The sequence below is a fragment of the Geotrypetes seraphini genome, chromosome 3, assembly GCF_902459505.1.
Source record: "Geotrypetes seraphini chromosome 3, aGeoSer1.1, whole genome shotgun sequence".
NCBI lineage: Eukaryota > Metazoa > Chordata > Amphibia > Gymnophiona > Dermophiidae > Geotrypetes > Geotrypetes seraphini.
This window is the reverse complement of record NC_047086.1, coordinates 306,926,191-306,948,536: the sequence shown is the minus strand read 5'-3', so window position 1 is coordinate 306,948,536 and position 22,346 is coordinate 306,926,191. Positions and strand designations below refer to the sequence as shown.

The 22,346-nt window shown below is 40.6% G+C and overlaps 1 protein-coding gene across 1 annotated transcript in view; it reads left to right on the top strand.

Annotated features, from left to right (window-relative positions):
* The first annotated feature begins 329 nt into the window (after positions 1-329).
* The window catches only part of PCSK2 (proprotein convertase subtilisin/kexin type 2), a 284,701-nt gene continuing 262,684 nt past the window's right edge, over positions 330-22,346 (top strand). The window contains exon 1 of the mRNA XM_033939434.1: positions 330-700. Coding sequence (XP_033795325.1) covers positions 518-700 — 183 coding nt within the window. The 5' untranslated portion in view covers positions 330-517. The remainder of the gene's footprint in view (positions 701-22,346) is intronic.

Here is a 22,346-nt window from a genome sequence, read left to right as displayed (position 1 = left end):
AATGCTATTACTGTTGTACAGAGTGTACCTCTACTGGAGTTTTCCTTACACAGAGATGCTGCTTTTGCCAGTCCTCGAAAGCCAAGAAATGGAGGAATTCTCCAAGGTGCTGAATCAGTGCCCTGCATTTAAGCACACTAGCAGCATTCGGAATGGGGGGAGGTGGGGTGTATGAGGGGGCGGCGCCTACACCTCAGCCCCAGATGGTTGGCTAGGACCCTATTCTGTGTCACCAAGGCTGTTACACTTCCCCAGCTGCAGATGAATTATAGATGAAGAGGAGCTGGAAATGCAGATTTAGTATCCAAAGCAGCAATACATATACACACAGAGAACTGAATCTTCTCAGGAGCAGCACAATATATAAGTACACTGCTTCTTATCCTGAAGCGAGATGCTCGAAAGAAAGGCACAGTGAGCTGTGCCCTTCAGCTCAGTGATTAGTCTTGTCAAACCTTTCCCTTTGTTTCAAGCTCTCTTTCATTCTTCAGCATTTGCACAAGAAAAGGGGAAAGATATGAAGAGGGGATACATTGCAAAGTGGAAGACGGCTGGGTTTCTTTTGCTTTGTGCAATTATTTTTGCATCTGCTGAAAGAGCTACCTTCACTAACCATTTTTTGGTGGAGTTGCACGAAGGGGCAGGAGAGGCAGAAGCTAGGCAACTTGCTTCAGAACATGGCTTTAGTGGTGTCCAAAAGGTAAGGTGCTTTTAAATTTGTATGTCCGTATATGTGTGAGTGGATAGCTGTATACCTATATACAATCGTTTCAGTTTAATTTTTGTTCTTGCTTTATGAATTGCATAAACCAATGTGCTCTATCCATTTGATGCAAAATGATTCCTAAAGATTTCTAATCATAATGAAATAGTTTGCCAAATATATGTAGGTTCTTCTTTTTATTAATATGCATTTCAGCAATATTTTCAAGAATGTTAAATAAGAAACACCCCTGGCATGAACCCCCACTACCCAGAATAAACCATACACAGACATAATTTGCTACCTGCCCTGCATCGATTACTGTACAAAAAACAAAAGAGGCTACTGATCTGTATGAAGTTGTTTCTATATACTACTGTGAAACACCTCTTAAAAGGATGCTTTACCCTATGTGAAGCAGGTCAATGCCTCGAATTAACCAAGTGGTTCCTACTGTATGTCCTTAATAAATCAGTCCAGAAACCAAAAGCAGCCTCCAGCGTACATCTTATAATATTAAGAGCCCATGCTAAAGGGCAGCATAATTTTATTAGCATGTGGCTAGATACATTTTCTGAGACACGCCAATGTACAATCTATATAGTGCCACCAGATGTTTGTCTAGAAATTACTGTAAACACACTGCATTAAAGTATATTAGAAACATTGGGTTTATACACTATAATAATGCTCTTAAACGGGTCTGTTTAAAATTACACATGCATGACAGTACTTCTAGGCATATAAGTTCTACTTCAGTGTATCCTTTATCTTTAATAAAAGTACCACATATAACAGAATCCTATTGCTCACTTGGAATTTTAATCATTCATTGTGCTGGTTTCTAAGATCTCTTTAAATTAGTTCTGAATAACAAGCACCAAACCTAATATGTAATAACAAGCACCGAACCTAATATTGTTGCAATCACTTTGCTATATTAAAGTTGCATACTGGTCAAGTACTGCAATTCAAGATAGTTGAAAGGAAAATTAGCCCTAATTAAAGGTTTAATGCATGCATGGTTCACTTACTATCTTCACTAGAACTGGGCTATTGAGAGGAGATCTTATGCAGTCAAGTAAGTGAATAATAATTACTGCTGTTTGCATTCAAGCTATAATACAGTAAAACAGCTTACTGAAATTAGCAGGGTACTGCACCGACAGAGACAGGCTTTCTCTACTAAACTCCTTCAAGCATATCAGTGTTTAATTCTCCCAGACAAACTGAGCGTCAGCTAAGGCAGTGAGGTACTCAAAATAAAAGCCTAATTTTGGAAGCCTGGTCGCACTTACAAACATTTATGGTGCTTTATTTGATTCTGCTAGAAGAATGGTTTTAGTGGAACTGATATTTGAAAAAGATTTATTTTAAATGGAAGTTAGGGAAAGACTTGTGGCCATCTAGTTTACAGGTTCCATAGAGAGGAAGGATGCTGTGCTATGGAGAGGGGGAAACACTGATGGAGATCTTGCTTAAGTTGACATGGCTTGGGAGGTTAGGGAGGACATCTCACCCAGGACTAAGACATCACTTAAATGGCCTGACTTTTAAAAATCTTTGCTTTACATCCCATATTCATACCTCAAATCCCATATTCATACCTCAAATTTGTGAAATGCTTCTTTAAAATGCTTCACTTTTTTCTACTCAAAAAAGTAGCAACAAGAATAAACTACAAGCAAGTTGAAATTCTTATTTAACAAACTGTCCGAGCATGCAGTAGTAGTTTTGAGTATAAAGTGTTACCCCTGGGTTTTCTCTGAGTGACAAAACAATGCGTGCAGCCTGTTTGAGAAAATGCAGTTAGGCTCCTTTAGGAGTAATTTCTCTCTCTCTCTCTCTCATTCTTTTTTTTTTTTTTTTTTTAGGAGACTGTACCATCAGTGTCTGACACAAAGTCTTCTCTGGCCTTAAATAACTATGAGATAAGGAATAAGATAAGAGGAGGAAATGTAATTTTGTTGACTTAAATTCCAAACCCCTGGTTGTGGGTACCATTCTATATATAAACATCTTACATACATCTGTAAAGCACAGGGTCCCAGGCAGGTGTTTAAATCTATAAAAAGAACCAAATCAATGCTGGATTTGCCCTACCTGTTTACTGCTTGTACATACTGGACTGCATACCTTAGAGCAGGGTTGGGATAGAGCCATTTGTTACATCTTATAGATTTTCTGAGGTAATGATTAATTAAGCAATACTCCTTTATCAACAGGGAATTAGCTGATAGGGAGGGCCATTTCAGTTGTGTGTGTGTGTGTGTGTGGGGGGGGTATTATTGCTATTAGAAGATAAAAGGTATCATTTTGTTTTTAAAAGAGCAGTTGGCTCACATTTTGAATCTTTTGGTCAGTGACTTGCTGCAGGATTGTTTTGTGCTCTGGAACAGGCTCTGAGCACTTCCATTTTCTGCATCTTCTGAATTTGTGAAACAGGAACATGTATTTCTATTACAGTATTGTACAGCAAATTCAAATCGCCAAATGGAAAAATCGTTGACTCCATGTTTACGTTGTATTTTTCATCTGTGCCTGTGCTTGTGACCTCCCATACTCCAACATAGGAATATCTTCAGAGGATCACTGTACCAACAGACAGGTGCCCCCCCTCCTAAAAATATATAGTATTTGTCATTATTTAAAATGTTTTTTGGATAGCAACTTTGGTATTCTGAAAATACCCTGATTTGTCTCCCTTAAGGATAACAGTTTTAGCTTAATTCAACACTGTTCCCATGCATTATACTATTTATTTATTCAATTTTCTATACTGTTCTCCCCAGGGAGCTCAGAATGGTTTACATGAATTTTTTTAAGGTACTCAAGCATTTTTCCCTGTGGGCGGGTCTTTAGGCGCCTGGCCCAATCAGGCCTTAAGGCCCACCATTCGGTGGATGGCGGGCCTGCCGGGCATACAGGCTTGGGACCCATCCATCCGTCCGGCCAACGTATTTTAAATAAGGGGGGTGTCGGGGGTGGGGTGTCACTGGGTCGGCAGTTGGGGGGGTATCACAGGGTTCGGGGGTGATCGGGGGTTTAGGGGGCAGTTGTTGGGGAGGGTCACTGGGATAGGAGGGGTTAGGCTCCCTCCTGCCCGGATCGCATGGGGGGGTTGGGAGTCACTGGAGCAGGAGGAGTTAGGCTCCCTCCTTCCTGGATCACATCAGGGGGGGTTGCAGGGGCAGGAGGGTTTGGGCTCCTTCCTGCCTGTGTCCGATCGAGGGGGTGGGGGTTCATCGGGGCAGGAGGGGTTGGGCTCTCTCCTACCTGGATCACAACAGGGGTGGGGGGTTGTTGGGGCAGGAGAGGTTGGGCTCCCTACTGCCCGGATCACATCGGGGGTGGATTACAGCAGGAGAGATTGGGCATCTCTCCTGCAGCGATGGCGATCACCCCTCACCCCAAACTGCCACGAACTGTGACAGGAGAGATTGGGCATCTCTCCTGTCATGGTAGTTGGGGGGGAGGGTCGATCATGGCAGCTCAGGGGGGCTATCGCGGCAGAGAAGATGAGCCATGTCTCCTGCCGCGATCTTTGCTGGGGGGGGGGGTGGATTCTGTAACCAGTGTTCTTTTTGACAGACACTGGTTACAGAATCCAGCTTTTAGGTGAAGGACTGTCCCCTCCTTTTCCTAAAAGGTCTCGTTATGGGCGTTTGGGACATAGGCTGTTTTTTGGGTTGGTAATGTGTTGTAAGTGTAGACGTATTGGTGGTCTGGGCATTTAAACATCTGAACGCAGAGGTAGGCCATTCTCAAACAAAACCTAATTTTGGACTTTTTTTTGAGAATGGACATTTTTCCTGCTTCTACTTTCAGCGTTTAGGGCCTAGGCCAAAAGGGGACTTAGACTTTTTTTTTTTGTTATTATACCCCTCTAAGTATATTGTCCTTAATTTAGAATGCCCCAACTTTGTTGGTTGGGCTGAGAACGTTTCAGCGGCCCCTTGTACTATACCCTCATAGTCTTCCACTGGTTCAATTCACAGCTTCTTCCCTGTTTTAATCATTACAGATTTCCACTTCTTTACTTCCTCATTCCAAGTCTTGTTTGATTCTATCAAATTTCATCTAGATATGTCCTTTAGAAATGAGATACCATATATATTTTCCCTATATAGGAAGGGGTCCTGAAAGGTTCTTAGCCCAACCAACCAACTTCCTAAATTCTGAGCATTAATTTATCACTGTTACTTAAAAGAGTGTTATCTTATTTTATTAAATGCTAATTTGCAGAAACAAAATTCCATTTGACTTGTTTCAGATCATTGATTGAACCATATCCACATCATTCTCTTCTTGGTTGGGCTGAGAACTTTTTCAGCACCCTCTTGTATAAGTTCTTTGCAATAATTTACAGAGAGTAATTTCACTCAGCTGAATATAATGTAATTACCTTATTTTTGTGTTATGAACACAATTGGTTTTCAGCTGAATTATTATAGTAAGGCAAAAAATTAGGATTGAAATGGTGTTTCATCTAATATATATTGATAGAAAATGTTAAATGATATTATATATTTATGAAATTGACAATCAAATGGATATCCTCAAAAAGCAAGGACAAAGATCTTTAAAAATCTATTTGGCACTGAAATCATCTTTCTATAATCACTTACTTTTCACAATTGGCAACCCCGAATGTATATGACTTTTCCAGAAAGCAAAACTTTTGGCAAAATAATTAAATTCTAATGTAACACTGATATTGTACTCAATGACTTAATACCAAACATTCAACCACTGTGACAAATGAAACAACTTATCCAGAAAGCAATTAATGAAGTAAAGATGTTACAGAACCCAAAGTTATAGTACAGGTATATTATATTATATTATGTTGTTTATTTTAGAAGTACCATTTGTGCTTTAGACATGCATAAACCAACATCTACTGTATATATATATATTGCATGCAAGTCTAAATCTTTATTCTACAAAACCATACATATGGCAAGGGAGTATTATCATATAGTGAGTGGGCCTTATATTAAAGTAAAGTTCTCAGCTCAACCAAGAAGAGAATGATGTGGATATGATTCAATCAATGATCTGAAACAATGTTAAAACATACTATTGTGCTTTCAATCACTAGGGCAGGCAGGTTCTCAAGAGTCCTTCAGACCTTCCCTGTTCCTCACTATTGAAAATGTAATAGTGAAACATCAACACCTACTGGTAGGTGGAGGACTCTTAAGAGGGTCAGTGTAACAGGGTAATCTAGTTTTCAGAAAAGTGTTTGAATTGAATGGTTTGCCTTTTATTTAATAGGAAGATTGTTTTGTATGAAAAGAGGACAGAAGTTGTCTGCAAAAATATCGGTGGAGAAGGGTGCCCCCCAAGGATCAGCATTATCGGTGTTGCTGTTCAATATTTACATGACAATATTAGGGAAGGTATTTCAAAAGCTGGGAGTTCATTACAGACTATACACCAATGATATTCTATTTTTTTTCCCTATAAGGGGACAACAACTAAGGGTCGAGGCAAAATTAAATCTCTGCATGAATGAGGTGGGAATGTGGCTGTCTAGTCATGGTTTACAGCTGAACGTTAATAAAACTGAAGTGATGATTGTGAGTCAGAACAGGGATGGAATACAGTGGTACCTTAGATTACGAGCATAATCCATTCCAGGAGCATGCTCGTAATCCAAAATGCTTGTTTATCAAAGCGAGTTTCCCCATAGGAAATAATGGAAACTCGCTTTGATGCGTTTCCCCCCCCCCCCACGAGAACTGGCATTGCTCCCCCAGAAGGCCCCCCTGCGATCCGGCACCCCCTGACGCGATTGGGCACCCCCCACCGTGATCCGGCAGCCCCCCCCCGACGCGATTGGGCACCCCCCGCCGCTTCTTACCCTCATCTGGGCACCGGCACCGGCATGTCCTGTGCTTGGTGCCGGTGCCCGAAGATCGGCCTCCTCTTATGCTGGGCCTTGAACGTGAACTCGCAGGCCTTGAGCATGCTCAGATGCTCAAGGCCCAGCAGAAGAGGAGGCCGATCTTCGGGCACCGGCACCAAGCACAGGACATGCCGGTGCCGGTGCCCAGATGAGGGTAAGAAGCGGCGCGGGGATGCCCAATCTCGGCGGGGGGGGTGCCCGATCATGGCGGGGGAGTGCCCAATCGCATTGGGGGGGTGCCAGATCGCGTCAAGGGGGGTGCTGGATCACGGAGGGAGGGTGCCGGATCATGGGGGGGAGGGTGCCAGATTGGGGGGGGGGGGGGGCGCTCGTAAATCGAGCCATGCTCAGTTTCCGAGGCACCGATTTTGCAAATGTTTTGCTCGTCTTGCAAAAAACTCGCAAACCGGTACACTCGTAAACCGAGGTACCACTGTATTTCCTAAGTCTTTGAATGTGATGGGTAACCAACTAAATGTGAAGGAAGAGATAGTGGTTCTGGGGGTTTGCTTGGATTCTGCCCTAACAATGGGAAAGCAAATCTTGAAGACCATTCAAGAAAGATATGCTCAGCTACATATTTTGCACAGGCTGAAATCTATGTTGACAGCCTATGATTTCAGATCAGTAGTGCAAGGGTTAATATTGTCAAGATTAAATAATTGCAACTCACTTTATCTCGTAATAGCCAAGGTAAAATGTAAGACATTACAGTTGCTGCTGAATTCAGCCATGAGACTGATTACTGAGTTCTCTAGAATAACCCATATTATACCTGTTTTGAAACAATTACACTGACTTCCGGTATAGCAGAAAGTACAATATAAGGTGTTATCCATAGTACATCAAGTTTTATATTAGATGGCCCCAATGTATTTTCAAACATTTCTGGAAATATATTGACTAGGAAGAATGTTGAGGTCCGAGGGTGAGATGAGATCGACAATGACTAGAATTGGGAGTGCACTTTGCTGTGACGAGGGCTACAATGTTCTCAGTAGCTGGAGTGAAAATGTGGAATGCACTAACAGAGAACTTGTGACTCTGTGCTGATTGTGTAAATTTCAAGAAGTTGCTAAAATACAGTTATTTATTAATGCATTTATGTAATACTAGCTGATGCCCCGGCGTTGCACGGGTATTTAATTATAGCAATAACACTGTAAATGGATTCAAATAAAGATACTTTATAGTGGTGAATGAAATTATTTTTTTACAGCTTAATAAAAAGTACAATATTCAAATTAAAATGTGAAATATTTGACAAAATGAATACAATACAACTAACGCAAAACGTGATTATAAACAAATTTTTTAGTTTCACCTCCAGGAGCAAGAACATATAAATTGATGGGTGAACCCACCCTTGAGCAAGCAACATAGAGTTGTGGGCCGAGAGACCCCCAGAACATATCACCCCAGGTAGTGAGGGATCTGCATACCAGGTTTCGTTCAAATCGGTCAAGCCGTTTTTGAATTATAGTGAGAATGGCAGCTTTTTACATTTTTTCCATTGACATGAATGGGTGAAATCTGATTTTCTATTTGTAGCTCCGCCCACATGTGCAGGTGGGCCGCGAGACCCCCAGAACATATCACCCCAGGTAGTGAGGGATCTGCATACCAAGTTTCGTTCAAATCGGTCAAGCCGTTTTTGAATTACAGTGAGAATGGCAGCTTTTTACATTTTTTCCATTGACATGAATGGGTGAAATCTGAATTTATGTTTGTAGCTCCGCCCACGTGTGCAGGTGGGCCGCGAGACCCCCATAACATATCACCCCAGGTAGTGAGGGATCTGCATACCAAGTTTCGTTCAAATCGGTCAAGCCGTTTTTGAATTACAGTGAGAATGGCAGCTTTTTACATTTTTTCCATTGACATGAATGGGTGAAATCTGAATTTATGTTTGTAGCTCCGCCCACGTGTGTAGGTGGGCCGCGAGACCCCCAGAACATATCATCCCAGGTAGTGAGGGATCTGCATACCAAGTTTCGTTCAAATCGGTCAAGCCGTTTTTGCGTGATCGCGGCACATACACACACACATACATACATACATACACACATACATACCTCCGATTTTATATATATAGATTTCTTAGCAGTTAGTAATGAAGATGTAAAGCAAGATGTTCTTGTCTTCGTTATGATATTTATCTTAATGATATGTATATTTAATTGGAAACCAGCATAAGGCATATGGAGACAGATCTAAAGCTCCCAATATGAATACTTTGGAGGAAAGGCAAGAGAGGGAAGATATGATAGAGATGTTTAAATATTTTTGTGGCATAAATGCACATGGAGCGAGTCTTTTCAACTGAGAGGAAGTTCTAGAATGAGGGGGCATAGGCTGAAGGTGAAATAGGACAGATTCAGAAGTAACCTCATAAAATACTTTTTCATTGAAAGGGCGGTGAATGTTTGGAATGGCTTCCTGGTGGAAGTGGTGGAGACAAAGAGTTTGGAACAAGTACGTTAGATCTTTAAGGGAGAGGATGGGATAGTGCATGGCATAGTTGGGCCAACTAGATAGGCCGTATGCGTATGGTCTTTATCTGCCTTCATTTTTCTATGTTTCTTGAATGGGATCTAAGCAACTAGGTTCTATTGTAGAAATGGCATCTACAGTGTAGACTCAGAGGGCCAAATTCTGTAAATGGTGCTGAAAGTACATACTGGTGCCTAAATTAGTTGCTTTAATTGGCTTTAATTGGTGTGGTAATTGAACTCACAATTTAAAACCAATTAAAACATTTAAAAATGTAGGTGTCACTAGGGGAGAGTATGGCACAGTGGTTAAAGCTACAGCCTCAGCACCCTGAGGTTATGGGTTCAAACCCACACTGCTCATGTGACCCTGAGAAAGTCACTTAATCCTCCCATTGCCCCAGGTACATTAGATAGATTATGAGCTCATCAGGACAGAATGGGAAAAATGCTTGAGTCCCTGAATAAATTCATGTAAACCATTCTAAGCTCCCCTGGGAGAACGGTAGAGAAAATTGAACGAATAAATAAATGAATAAGTTGCCTACAGAGGGAAGCGCCAGAATCGCACCTACAGCATGGCTCCTACTGGTGCCTAAGGTCAAAATAGGTATTTAAAGGGGTGAAGATGACCTTAGGTGTCACTAGGTGCAACTATGTACGATGTTCCAAAAAAATCTTGGGTATTGGAAGATATAGGCCTTGAAAACCATGGCCTACATTACCAGCACCTAAGTGTGATTAGGTGCTGTTTTTCTAAGCTCCGGCTGATTTAGGCACCGTTTACAGAATCCAGGCCAGAGAGCCTAAAAAGAGTTGCTGTTATAGAGTTGCCTTTATAATTATTTATTTAAGCATTTATATACCACTTATAGTCTAAGTGGTTTTACATTCAGCTACCCAAGCATTTTTTCCTATCTGTCCTGGCATGCTCACATTGTTTCTAATGTACCTGGGGCAATGGGTGCCTTGCCCAAGGTCACAAGGAGCAGTGTGGGATTTGAACCCACAACCTCAGTTTTAAAATGGATGCTCCCTACCACATGTAACCGACACATAAACGTCCTCCATGTACTTTATTCTAGACAATGTTTCCCAAGTCAGTCCTGGAGTACCTCCTTGCCAGTCAGGTTTTCAGAATATCTACAATGAATATGCATGAAAGAGATTTGCATATAATTGAGGCAATACGTGCAAATCAATCTCATGCATATGCATTGTGGATATCCTGAAAACCTGACTGGCAAAGGGATACTCCAGGTCTGAAAAGAGAAATATGTACTATTCTAGAACACTGTCTATGTCAGAAGATCTTGTTCTAAAGTGCTTGTGAAACTAGATGTCTCAATTCCAATTTGCATGTTCTTTCTAAAATCTGCCTCCACACTAAAGCCTTAGTTTAACAGGTACTTCCATTCAGTATTATTTAGGAAAGATGAGTTATAATCATTTTCCTCTACAAACCAACATTTCATCTTGTATGCCCTGAGGAGTATTCAAAACAGATGCAAAACATTGCCGTCTACAGCTCTGTAATAATGCATATACAGCTACAGTGGAAATCTGCCTGAAAATATATCATAAATTAAAAAATTACTGAAGACCGAGTAACTGAGAAATAACAGAAAAAGTGAAACTCAAATTGCATTCTAAAAGATGATCAGTTATGAATGGGCGTAGGCTTTGTCATTTCAGCAGATCCCTTGATTATAAAAACAATATTATTTATTATTACAAAATCAGATGTTGACCTATGTCAGATATTGTGACTATCTTAGCAGGTCACATATTTGAAGCTTTCTGGTAATACAAGAACCAGTTCAATATATATTCGTATTATATATATTAATTGAATCAGCCATTTTATTTTTTTTTCCAAATATTTATCAACTTTCTCTTTATATTTTTGACCTAAATATGAGGGGGCCACTGAAAAGTTATCAGCCCATCCAACAAACTTGGGCATTTTCGATCGAGGGCTATACACTTAGGGGTCCTTTTATCAAGCTCCGGTAGGGGTTTAACGCGCATAATACCACTCATTAAACTGCCTGCCGTGCTAGCCGCTAATGCCTGCATTGAGCAGGCGTTAGTTTTTTAGCCGGCCGCGGGGGTTAGCGCGTGATGAAATGTCCGACGCACTAACTCCGCTAGCGCGGCTTGATAAAAGGACCCCTTAGGCCCAGATTCTGTATACAGTGCTGATATCGGCAGCCGCCTAAAAAGTGGCCGCCGAGCACTTGTCAAACACGCAACGGCGCCATATATAAAATTGCACTTCTGGGAAGTGTTTGTAGAATTTCCCCCCCTTAGTCCAATAATTTTCCACTTTTTTCACTCTGTTGGAAAAATATGGAACAAAAAAAGTGGAAAATTGATGGACTAAGTGAGAGATTAGAGAAACTGGGCCGCTTCTCCCTTGAAAAGAAGAGACTGAGAGGGAACATGACCGAAATATTCAAGATAATGAAGGGAATAGACTTAGTAGATAAAGACAGGTTTTCACCCTCTCCAAGGTAGGGAAAATGAGAGGGCACTCTCTAAAGTTAAAAGGGGATAGATTCTGTAAAAATGTAAGGAAGTTCTTCTTCACCCAGAGAGTGGTAGAAATCTGGAACGCTCTTCTGGAGGCTGTTATAGGGGACAACACCCTCCAGGGATTCAAGACAAAGTTAGACAAGTTCCTGCTGAACCAGAACATACGCAGGTATGACTAGTCTCAGTTAGGGCACTGGTCTTTGACCAAAGAGCCGCCGCGTGAGCGGACTGCTGGGCATGGTGGATCACTGGTCTGACCCAGCAGCGGCAATTCTTATGTTCTTATGTTCTATGTTCTTATAGCCCTTGGTGGACACTGCCCCAACTATGTTGGCTGGGCTGAGAACTTTTCAGTGGCCCCTATTTATATCGATATTTCTGATATTACATAAAGAACAGGTTGAGCTGCTGGCTCTGCACCCTGAGGTTGTGAGATTAAATCCCGGTGCTGCTTCTTGTGACCCTGGGCAAGTAACTTAGGGCTCCTTTTACAAAGGTGCGCTAGCGTTTTCAGCGCCCGCACCAGATTAGCGCGTGCTATAGTGCGCGCTACCTGAAAAACTACCGCCTGCTCAAGAGGAGGCGGTAGCAGCTAGCATGCGCGGCAATTTAGCACATGCTATTCCGCGCATTAAGGCCCTAACAAACCTTTGTAAAAGGAACCCTTAATCCTCCAGTGCCCACCGCTTTGTATGTAGCTTTGAAATGCCAAAGCGACAAAAAGGTGGTATACAATGCCCCTTTCCCTTTCCCATATTGCTGTGGAACTAAAATTATATGGCATTCATTATGTATTGTACTATATAGACCGGTTTCATGCTAAACCACTTGGAAGCAAACATGGGAGAGCTCTAAAAACAATATGGGAATTTTAACTGCTGTGTATATTATATGCTATCCTGCTTACTCTACATAGTAGCATATGGTTAAATATTTTTGTACGACTATGGGGACACTCATACAATGCACTATTTATCCATTTTTTATGTAATTTGTCTTTTACATGCCATAGAGAGCTCATGTTTTCCTTGAAATCTGTTGCCAAGGAAAGAAAATATGTTATTCAGTATACATTTAGTAGATGGGGTGGGGGGTAAAAGGAAGAACAGGTGCAATGCTTCTCATTCCCCTCCTGTAGGCACACCTTGCCAGTTGGGCTTTCCAAATAATCACAATGAAATTGCATGAGATACATTTGCATGTAATGGGGCTCCAATGTATGCAAATGTGTCCATGTATATTGATTGTAGTAATGCTGAAAACCTGACACCTCGGTGTGCCTCCAGGAGAGATGAGAAGCCCCGGCCTAGTTTTTAGAGACTTAGACTGCAAAGCTGGGAAAACAGGGTTCAAATCCTACGTTCCCGAGCCTACACTGCTGAGATCTACGTGACTTTGCAGGTCACATTATTTCTTGGAATCTTTTTACTAAAATGTGCTAAACTCTGGGCTTAAAATGTTGTGATGTCGGATTTTGCTGTGCACTAGCCCCCTCTTTTACAAAAGCCGGCAGCGTGGGCAGGCGCAGTAAATGCTCCGATGCCCACAGGAACTGAATGGGCATTGGAGCATTTATCTTGTGGCATTCGGCTGTGCGGCTTTGTAAAAGTGGGCTTAAGTCCAGATTTAATGTGGCACCTTTTAGGGTATGCATTCTATTTTTTTAGTGTAGGTCATGGGTTAAAGTAGACATTAGGAATGTGTGGCGCAGTGGTTAAAGTTACAGTCTCAGCACCCTGAAGTTGTGGGTTCAAACCTTGTGACCCTGGGCAAGTCACTTAATCCCCTCCATTGCTCTGGGTACATTAGATAGATTGTGAGCCCACCAGGACAGACAAGGAAAAATGCTTAAGTACCTGAATAAATTCGTGTAAACCGTTCTGAACTCTCCTGGGAGAATAGTATAGAAATTTGAATAAATAAATAAATTAGCTCAAGGTACCTGTGGGAAGTTAGTGTGGAACCCATTACCATCTCCTATTTAGGAGGCACTAAAGGGGAAACCTAATAAATGGCACCCTAAGTCAGGCATTAGAATGATCTGTGCTAAGCTAGTATTCTGTATAAGGTGCCTTACACAGAAGACCTTTAGAAAATACTAGCTTAGCACAGATCATTCTAATGCCTGACTTAGTGTGCCATCAGTTTTACCTGTCAGAAACTGGTATAAATGTTTGTGCCGAACTGATGGCAGTTAGGCACCCAAATCTAGGTATTCAATTACATTGTGCGTAATTTCTGCCCATGCCCCTGAGTGTGGTGCGGCAATTAAAGCTACAGCCTCAGCATACTGAGGTTGTGGGTTCAAACCCACACTGCTCCTTGTGACCCTGGGCATTAGACAGATTGTGAGCCCACTGAGACAGACAAGAAAAATACTTGAGTACTCGACTAAATTCAGGTAAACCGTTCTGAGCGCCCCTGGGAGAACAGTATAAAAATTGAATAAATAATTAAATATATGCCCCTCCCATCGCCATACTACCTTTGGAGTTGCTTGCTTTGAAATTTAGGCTAGCTGGCTAATGCTTCCAACCCACTCTCTGTCCATGCCACATCCCTTCAAAGAAAATGCCAGATAAATGCCATATCACATGGTTTAATGCATGGCTACATACAAACTAGCTCACAACCCCTTAACTCCTTTGTGTAGCAGCCAGTTACCACACACAAGCCATGCATTAAGGGCCAGATAACGTATGTGACCAAAGTTGCATGTGCAAATCTGTGTGCGTTGCTGATATGCACATGCAATTTAATTGTTTGATAAGCCAATCAGTGCCGATAATTGGCAATTAACAAGTAATAATTGGAACTAATTAGAAGTTACACACACAGCTTTCTAAGTGCATTCCATAAATTGGTGTGTCTAAATTTTAGTGCACAGATATCAAAAGGGGGCTTGGCCAGGGAAGGAGAATAGGTGGGTCATGGGCATTCCTAAAAGCTAGGTTAGGAATACGTCCAATCTACAAACAACTTAAGTGCAGGTATTTAAGCCTGGTTTCATTGGCATACAAGGTTGTGCCTAAATGTTAATCGGGCACACAGGCACTAAGCCTGATTCTATAAACTGTGCCTAACATTGGAGGTTTTTTTTTTTAATAGAATCATGCTAAGTGCCGTCCTTTGAGCACCAATAAGCATTCTAGGCATTATATATAGAATATGGCCCTAAGTGCTTAAAACCATTTAGTAAAAGGCCCTCTATATGATCTTGCATGCAAGTTCTGCGACACCTCTCATAAACCTTAATTCTTTATCCAACTCAACCAGAAACATCAAGAAACTCCTTCTTATCCTCCCATCCCCTAGAGCAGTGGTAGGCAAACTCATTAGTCAAAAGAGCCAAAATCATCAGTACAATGATTAAGATTTTTTTTTGAGAGCCATACCCAGTGCCCGCTTGCGCTACGACGGCTACATCAACCCGACTGACACCCCGCTCGTCCGCACGTAGTCAAAATCGATTAGTAGCAGAGCCCAGAGAATGATAGGGGGAAAAAATTTGTCTCCGTCCCCTCCCCATCACCGTAAGCTCGGTCCCCATCCCCACAAACCACCTGATTCCATCCACACAAGCCTTGAATTGTTTTATATTGACCTTATTATATTAAATTATAAAAAGAAACAATATTCTGTACAATTGTCAATTTATAAATCAGCATCTTCTCCCCACTCTCTCTTCCCCATTTCCCTTCAGTGTCCTCAGCCTACTCTCTCTCCACTTCCCTTCAGCATACGCACATAAAAACAAGCAATTTTATATCATTTTCATTCTATTCATTCATAGAAATTAAAGTCTAAATAATGCCAGTCACATAACAAAACATAATTTTACAAAAATAATTCCCTGCACAGTCAAGCCTGGAAGGATTACTAGATGTCTTTCAGCAGCCCCCCTCCCTCCCCCTTACCTTCGTGGCCAAGTCAAAATGATCTACCAACAATAAAATTTTAAAAAACACAAAGCACACTGTACGCAGAGAAAATGTTAATTACCATTTATATTCCGCGGGTTTTCAAAGAGGTCAAGGCAGATGACTTTATGCAATGTCACCTCAGTAACAACTATACTGTCATGTAGTCAGTCAAGACTAGAGTGACTCTGCCTTAAGAATTCAGCTCTGTCCAAATATAGCCATGCTGGGAACCTTTGATGTCATCATTTTTATAGGAAGTAAATCAAAACCTTGCTTTTGATTATGTGTGGTCAGGTGACCTCAGAAATGCATACTCTTTGCACAGAATATTTACATTTCTGTGTGCATCCTAGTAAAAATATCTATACAACAACCGAGTAAAACTTTTTCAGTTCTTTCCTTCTTTATTTAAAACATTTATATTCCTCTCTATCAACATTTCTAGGCGTATTCCAACAAACATACATAATTTAAAACAAATACATTAAAACAGCAATTGCTTAATAAACTTCAAAACACTTTAAAAATTCTAGAAAGTCAGCATTGATATACCTCCTTAAAAACATTTTCAACAGAATCTTGAAACAGTCAGCTCAGATAACTGATTCCTTAACTGTGGTCCACGCGTGTATAATATAGATTTCCTATATTCCACAAAGTGAATTTCATAAACAGCTGGGACCACCAAGGCATTATTGTTCAAGGAGCGTACGCTCCATGTTGCAGGTAAAGTTTTTGTTAGATACCTGCAAAAGAGACAGAAATCATAATCAAATATTGAAAACAATCAGGGTGGGCTATATATAACTTCAAATGCTGTATAGATGGAAACCAATACTACCTGCATTCGATTTTCGTAGCGTGGTTCAAGCATTGATCCTGAGTAGAGTGGATTATTGTAATTCAGTCTACCTGAGAGTTACGAAAGGGAAGTTGAGGGCTTTGCAGATGCTTATCAACTCTGCTGCAAGTTTAATCACAGGGGTTTCAAGGAGTACTCATGTAACTCCTGTGTTGAAAAAATTGCACTGGCTACCCATACAACAAAGAGTGCAGTTTAAGATTCTTGTAATTTCCATCAGACATTATATCATTCTTTATCAAAGATGATACAGGAATTCCTTGAAATTTATAAACTGAGAAGAGAGTTTAGATCTGTAAATGGGATGAAATTATGTTTGGAGGGTAGAATGTTGATTATGCATGTTAGGATTGGAGCATCAATGATGTCTGTAGCTGGTGTAGAACTATGGAATGCCATGCCTGGTATCCTACGATTCTGTATTGGGAGGATATATTATAAGAAAATGCTGAAAACGCAATTATTTGCTAATGCTTTTCTATGCTAATGCTTATTCCATCTGAAAATATCTTCTTCAAAATATTCTGACAGTAATGTATGATTTAAAGCTTGTTTGCTTTTCTGAACTGTTTACATTTGATTTGTTTTGCCTGTATATGTTGATTGGTTTTGTCATCTACCATGGAATGGATCCTTGAACTAATGCTTTTTATGCTTCCTTAATTGTTGAAATCTGATTTGACTTGATATATTGACATTTTGGGTCTGTTTTACAAAGCTGCGCTAGCGCCTGCAGCACGGTAACGGCCCCGAAGCCCATAGAGATTTAAAGGGCTTCGGAGCTGTTGCCGTGCAGCAGCCACTAGTGCGGCTTTGTAAAACAGGCCCTTTATATGGGGGGGGGGAGGGATGTTAATGGTGCTGTCTAGTTATGTCTATGTGTTATATGTGGAAATCGCAGGGAATGTAAGATATTATGTATGTGATATGTAAACTGCATAGTTATATGCGGTATATACATTTTTTAATAATAAATTATGTTTTACACAATTGGTTGCGTTAGAATTTGGAATTTAGACATGATTTTGCACCATCAAAGCAATCAGCAATGAGGCAGAAACAATGGATTATTGTTTCCTTGGATCTACAGTGGTAATGATTATTTTAGCTTCAGCTTTTGAGCAGTTTTGGATTTTTCTAGCACAGGATTTGTATTCTCCTTGTGTGCATGCTGGTCTGGAGACTTACCCCATCTTTTACAAAGGCACGCTAAGCTTTTTAGCGTGCGCTAAATATTAGAACGCACTACACATGTGCTAAACGTTAATGGTACATGTTATCCCATGGATGCATTAGCGCATGCGTTGATTTAGCATGTGTTAAATCCACACTAAAATGCTTAGCGTGTCTTTGTAAATGAGGGCCTTAGAGGGGCATTTTCAATAGGTCATATAAGTCTGAGGTTGTATGTTTTGAGTAGGATGTCCACAAACCCAGGAGAAAAAAATGTCCATTTTCAAAGCTGCCAGATGTCTTTTATTTTTTAAAATGACCTAGGTATAAGTTATGGTCCTTAGAACGTCTATCTTTTTTGGCTATTTTCAAAAATAAAAACATCCCCATTAAAAATGCACAAAAGCAAGGTTTGTAGACCTACCCAATTACCTTGTCTGATCGTAGCAAAGGAATTTCCTTCAGCTGAGTCAGTTTCAGAGATTCCTGCCAGCTCAGCTGATGGGAATTCCCCCTCCCAGGATCAGCTGAGCTGCAGAACTCTACACTCCCTGCTCCCAACATCCCCCTGACATCCCTGGGCCACCCTAACATTTCCCCCACATCCTCCAACATTCCTGGACCCCCCCCCACCCCTGACATCAGGAAATGCCCCCCCCTCACACACACACATCATCATCCGACATCACCCAATATGGCAATCCCAGATCACAAGTATTTAGCAAGATCCCAAAGAGTAAAACAGATTTTATGCTGTTTATCCTAGGAATAAGCAATGGATTTTCTCAAGTCCATCTTAATTATGGGAGATAAACCCAATGTTTGCTGATCAGCACCTTCCTTAATGCGATCTGCTAAATAGCTCTCTGGGGTTTTATTTTTGCTTTATTAAGCTCAAAATACATTTAATAAGGTACCACATAAACAGGACACATCAAAACAGATATATTGCATGTAAAACCTTCTATTTTTGTGGACAAACAGCAATGCTATTTGCTAATTAGAGGAAAAGATCCATTAACTGAAGCACAGCACATGAAAAACATAGCTTTATGTTTCTTGCTAAAAAGCTACCCTTTTTTCTGACTAAACAGTGCTCCAATCAGCTCATTACTGAAAGCAAGGACAGCACATGAAAGAAATATATAGATTGCATCCATAACTTCATTTGCAAAAGCTTAAAAACTGAAAAAAACAGATACAGACCTTAGCATGGCTTCTATTTCATTGCAAATGGAGGTTTGCAGCTGCACAAAGCTGACCTCATTGTGAGATCATCAAGGTGCACCTGCAAGGTAGAATGCCACAATTAAAATATGTGCTGGAATTTGAACCCATGACCTCTGGAAGATGAGCAAACAGTTGTTACCCAGTGAGCCACAGCTGCTTCCTTTTAGTCATGGGGGTTCCTATCATGAGAGCTTAGTGATCCTAGCCATGTGAAGGTGAAAATACCTGAGAAGATCATAGCTTAGCAGATACCTAAGCTATCATATAAATTGTGAGGAAGAAAGCAATCAGTGGAAGCTGCTGTAGCTCAATGGGTAAAAGTCCTGTTTCCATCTTCTAGAGGTTATAGGTTCAAATCCCAGCACATGTGGTGTCATATTAAATGTATTTTGAGCTTAATAAAGCAAAAATAAAAACCCAGAGAGCTATTTAGCAGATCACATTAAGGACGTCCAAACTGTGTCTAAGTTTCGTTCATAGAACTCGGGTCTCTATGAAGCCCAAACTATGCTGAAAAGTAGACCTCCTTTACAATGCCTATAGGACCTAGTTTTATAATTGCTATGCAGCTTGTTAGCTCACTTTGTAGCACACTGGTTAAACCTACAGCCTTCTACCCTAATGTTGCTGGTTCAAATCCCAATCACTCTCTCTGATGGAAGAGAAATAAATAAAAGCATTAAACAGATCCAACTCCCAGTATCACAATTATAATGAAAAACACCACAAAATTGTCATTCTAATACCATCATAATACTAATGTTTGGACGTCTAACTCTCGCCTAAAACCTGATTCTCTAAAGAATGTCTCAAAAATTGAACGCCTAAACAGTGCTGAGCGTCGCTGAGCATGATTCTACAAAGGACACCTATCTTGGATGTCCAACTGCGCCTAACTTTAGGTGCGCTTTGCAGAATCAGGGCTTTAATGTATAACACTGCATACATCTAGCAGTGCTAGAGAATTGACAAGTAGTAGTAGTAACTTGGAGTGTACTATTAGGAGGTTCTTGCTTTAGGAAAACAGACTGGTGCTATTTCCTTAAACAAGAGGGAAGGGGACAGAAATTTACATTTATAACCATCAGTATATTGTATTCATTGTCTTGTCTTTTAGTAAAATTCACAGCCTCAGTTCTAGGGGCATTATATCTTGATATACCAGTCTTAATCACTACCTATAGGTCAGACTCAAATTGGGTACATCTTGCTTCACAGATACTAATTGTGTTATGCAGCAGATGGCTAATGCATGTCAGAATTACTTCTCCTTAGTTGTATATTGGGATTCCAGGAAAGTAAAATTTACCTGTTTTTGTGTGTTTTCTTTGTCTTACATTTTCCTGTTCTCAGCATTCTGGAACTTGATTTACAAAATCATTAATCATTTTTGAACTTGTTCAAGTAATGCTATTTATTCCCTTCCTTTCCAACATATTGATCTCCTTTGCAAGCATCTTAGTATACTTCTATAATATTTATTTTGCTTTTATCAATTCACTTCTCTTACAAGCTGCACTACGGCACTGTTAACACAAATTAGCTGAATTACGGTCTATGTTTTTTGTTCTCACAATTGCATCTGAACACAAGGGCTCTCAGTTCTCCTGTCTCTCTTAAGCAGGCTCTGCCTCTGAATTTCATCTGGCTCTAAATCTTGCTCAAGGGTTTGTTTTTTGTTGTTCTAAGACTCCAACTTGTAATTAGACCGCTGAGATTTTATGTCTAAATCAGGTCTAAATCATTCTGAATTACTTCAGGCAAAGTCCATACATAAAGTAGAATCCTGTAGCTTATCTTTTAAAACAGGGGTGTCCAACCTTTTGGCTTCCCTGGGCTGCATTGGCTGAAAAAAATGTTCCTGGGGCTGCACAAACGCGCAAACACTGCATCAAGACAGAGGAGGCAGCCGCCAAAACGGTAAATACCTGGAGGCAGCAGAGGAAAACACTGCATCGCCCTCGACCAGGGCCGTAGGTTGGACACCATTGTTTTAAAACATGTACAGCACATGCATTATCTGCTACTAATGCCAAATGAACTGTGAGATTTTGTTTGTTTGGTTTTTTTTTTTTTTTTTTGCAATAAAGATCTCTTCAAAGCCAAAGAAAATGCATTGTCTGGCAGGTCAGCACGATAAGACTTTGATTCAGCTAGTCTTTGTAACACTGGACTTTCATGCACAGACAACTCAGCCAGAGAAGCTACCATTGGTCACAAATCAGGAATCCCTAAACACAGAAAATATTTTCCTGATCACCAAACTGAATATACAATTACTATGTGCATTTCAGGGAACCCTTGATATACACAGTAGGAACTACTATCACAGACACAGCATCCAATAAGTATGGGGAAGAATTAATATCCCAGATGAGCTTCCAATATATAGAGAAAAGAGATGATGACTATGCCTCAGGTAATAATTACACCTCTCCCTTGTTCTGAGTTTACTCTGTTTGCAGGCAATAAGAAAACCTTATTGCAAAAACAGTAAATATAAGCAATAAACAATTTTTCTCTGTAGCCCTTCCATTACAAAGTCCTATCTTCTCACAACTAATAGATTTTATCTTATATAAATAAAGTATCAAAGTCTGAGCCACACTTTATAGACTAAAATATTATATATATATATGATCCTCTGCATTAATAAGAAGAAGTTAGGTAGTTATAGAACTTTCTATGGCTGATGACAACATTGTGGGAAAAAATCTGCACAGGAGAGCTGAGCAGACTTGCCCAAGGGGGCAGCAGCTGTTCCTTGGTAAGGCAGTGTTTATTGGTCCAATGCCAGCTCAAACCTTCTACCAGATGGTAAGTAGCACATGTGAACCCTAGAAAAGGGCCACAAAAGCTGAAGTTAAATGATCAGGAAACTACAATATCCAGGGATATCTGTGACTCACAGGTGTGCTACCAAAAGTAGCAGCTCAGAGATAACATGTCGCAAAATGATGAAACCTTCCACCCAATGTGCGATGGCGGCCAAAAAAGTAAACAGGATGCTAAAGGAATTGTTAAAAAGGTGATGGTTAACAAGACTAAGAATGTTATAATGCCCCTGTATCGCTCCATGGTACGACCTCATCTGGAGTATTGCATTCAATTCTGGTCTCCTTATCTCAAGAAAGATATAGTGGCGCTAGAGAATGTTCAAAGAGTGACCAAGATGATAAAGGGGATGGAACTCCTCTCGTATGAGGAAAGACTAAAATGGTTAGGGCTCTTCAGCTTGGAAAAAAGAAGGCTGAGGGGAGATATGATTGAAGTCTACAAAATCCTGAGTGGAGTAGAATGGATACAAGTGGATCGACTTTTTACTCTGTCAAAAATTACAAAGACTAGGGGTCTCTTGATGAAGTTACAGGGAAATACTTTTAAAACAATAGGAGGAAATATTTTTTCACTCAGAGAATAGTTAAGCTCTGGAACGCATTCTCAGAGGTTGTGGTAAGAGTGGATAGCGTAGCTGATTTTAAGAAAGGTTTGGACAATTTCTGGAGGAAAA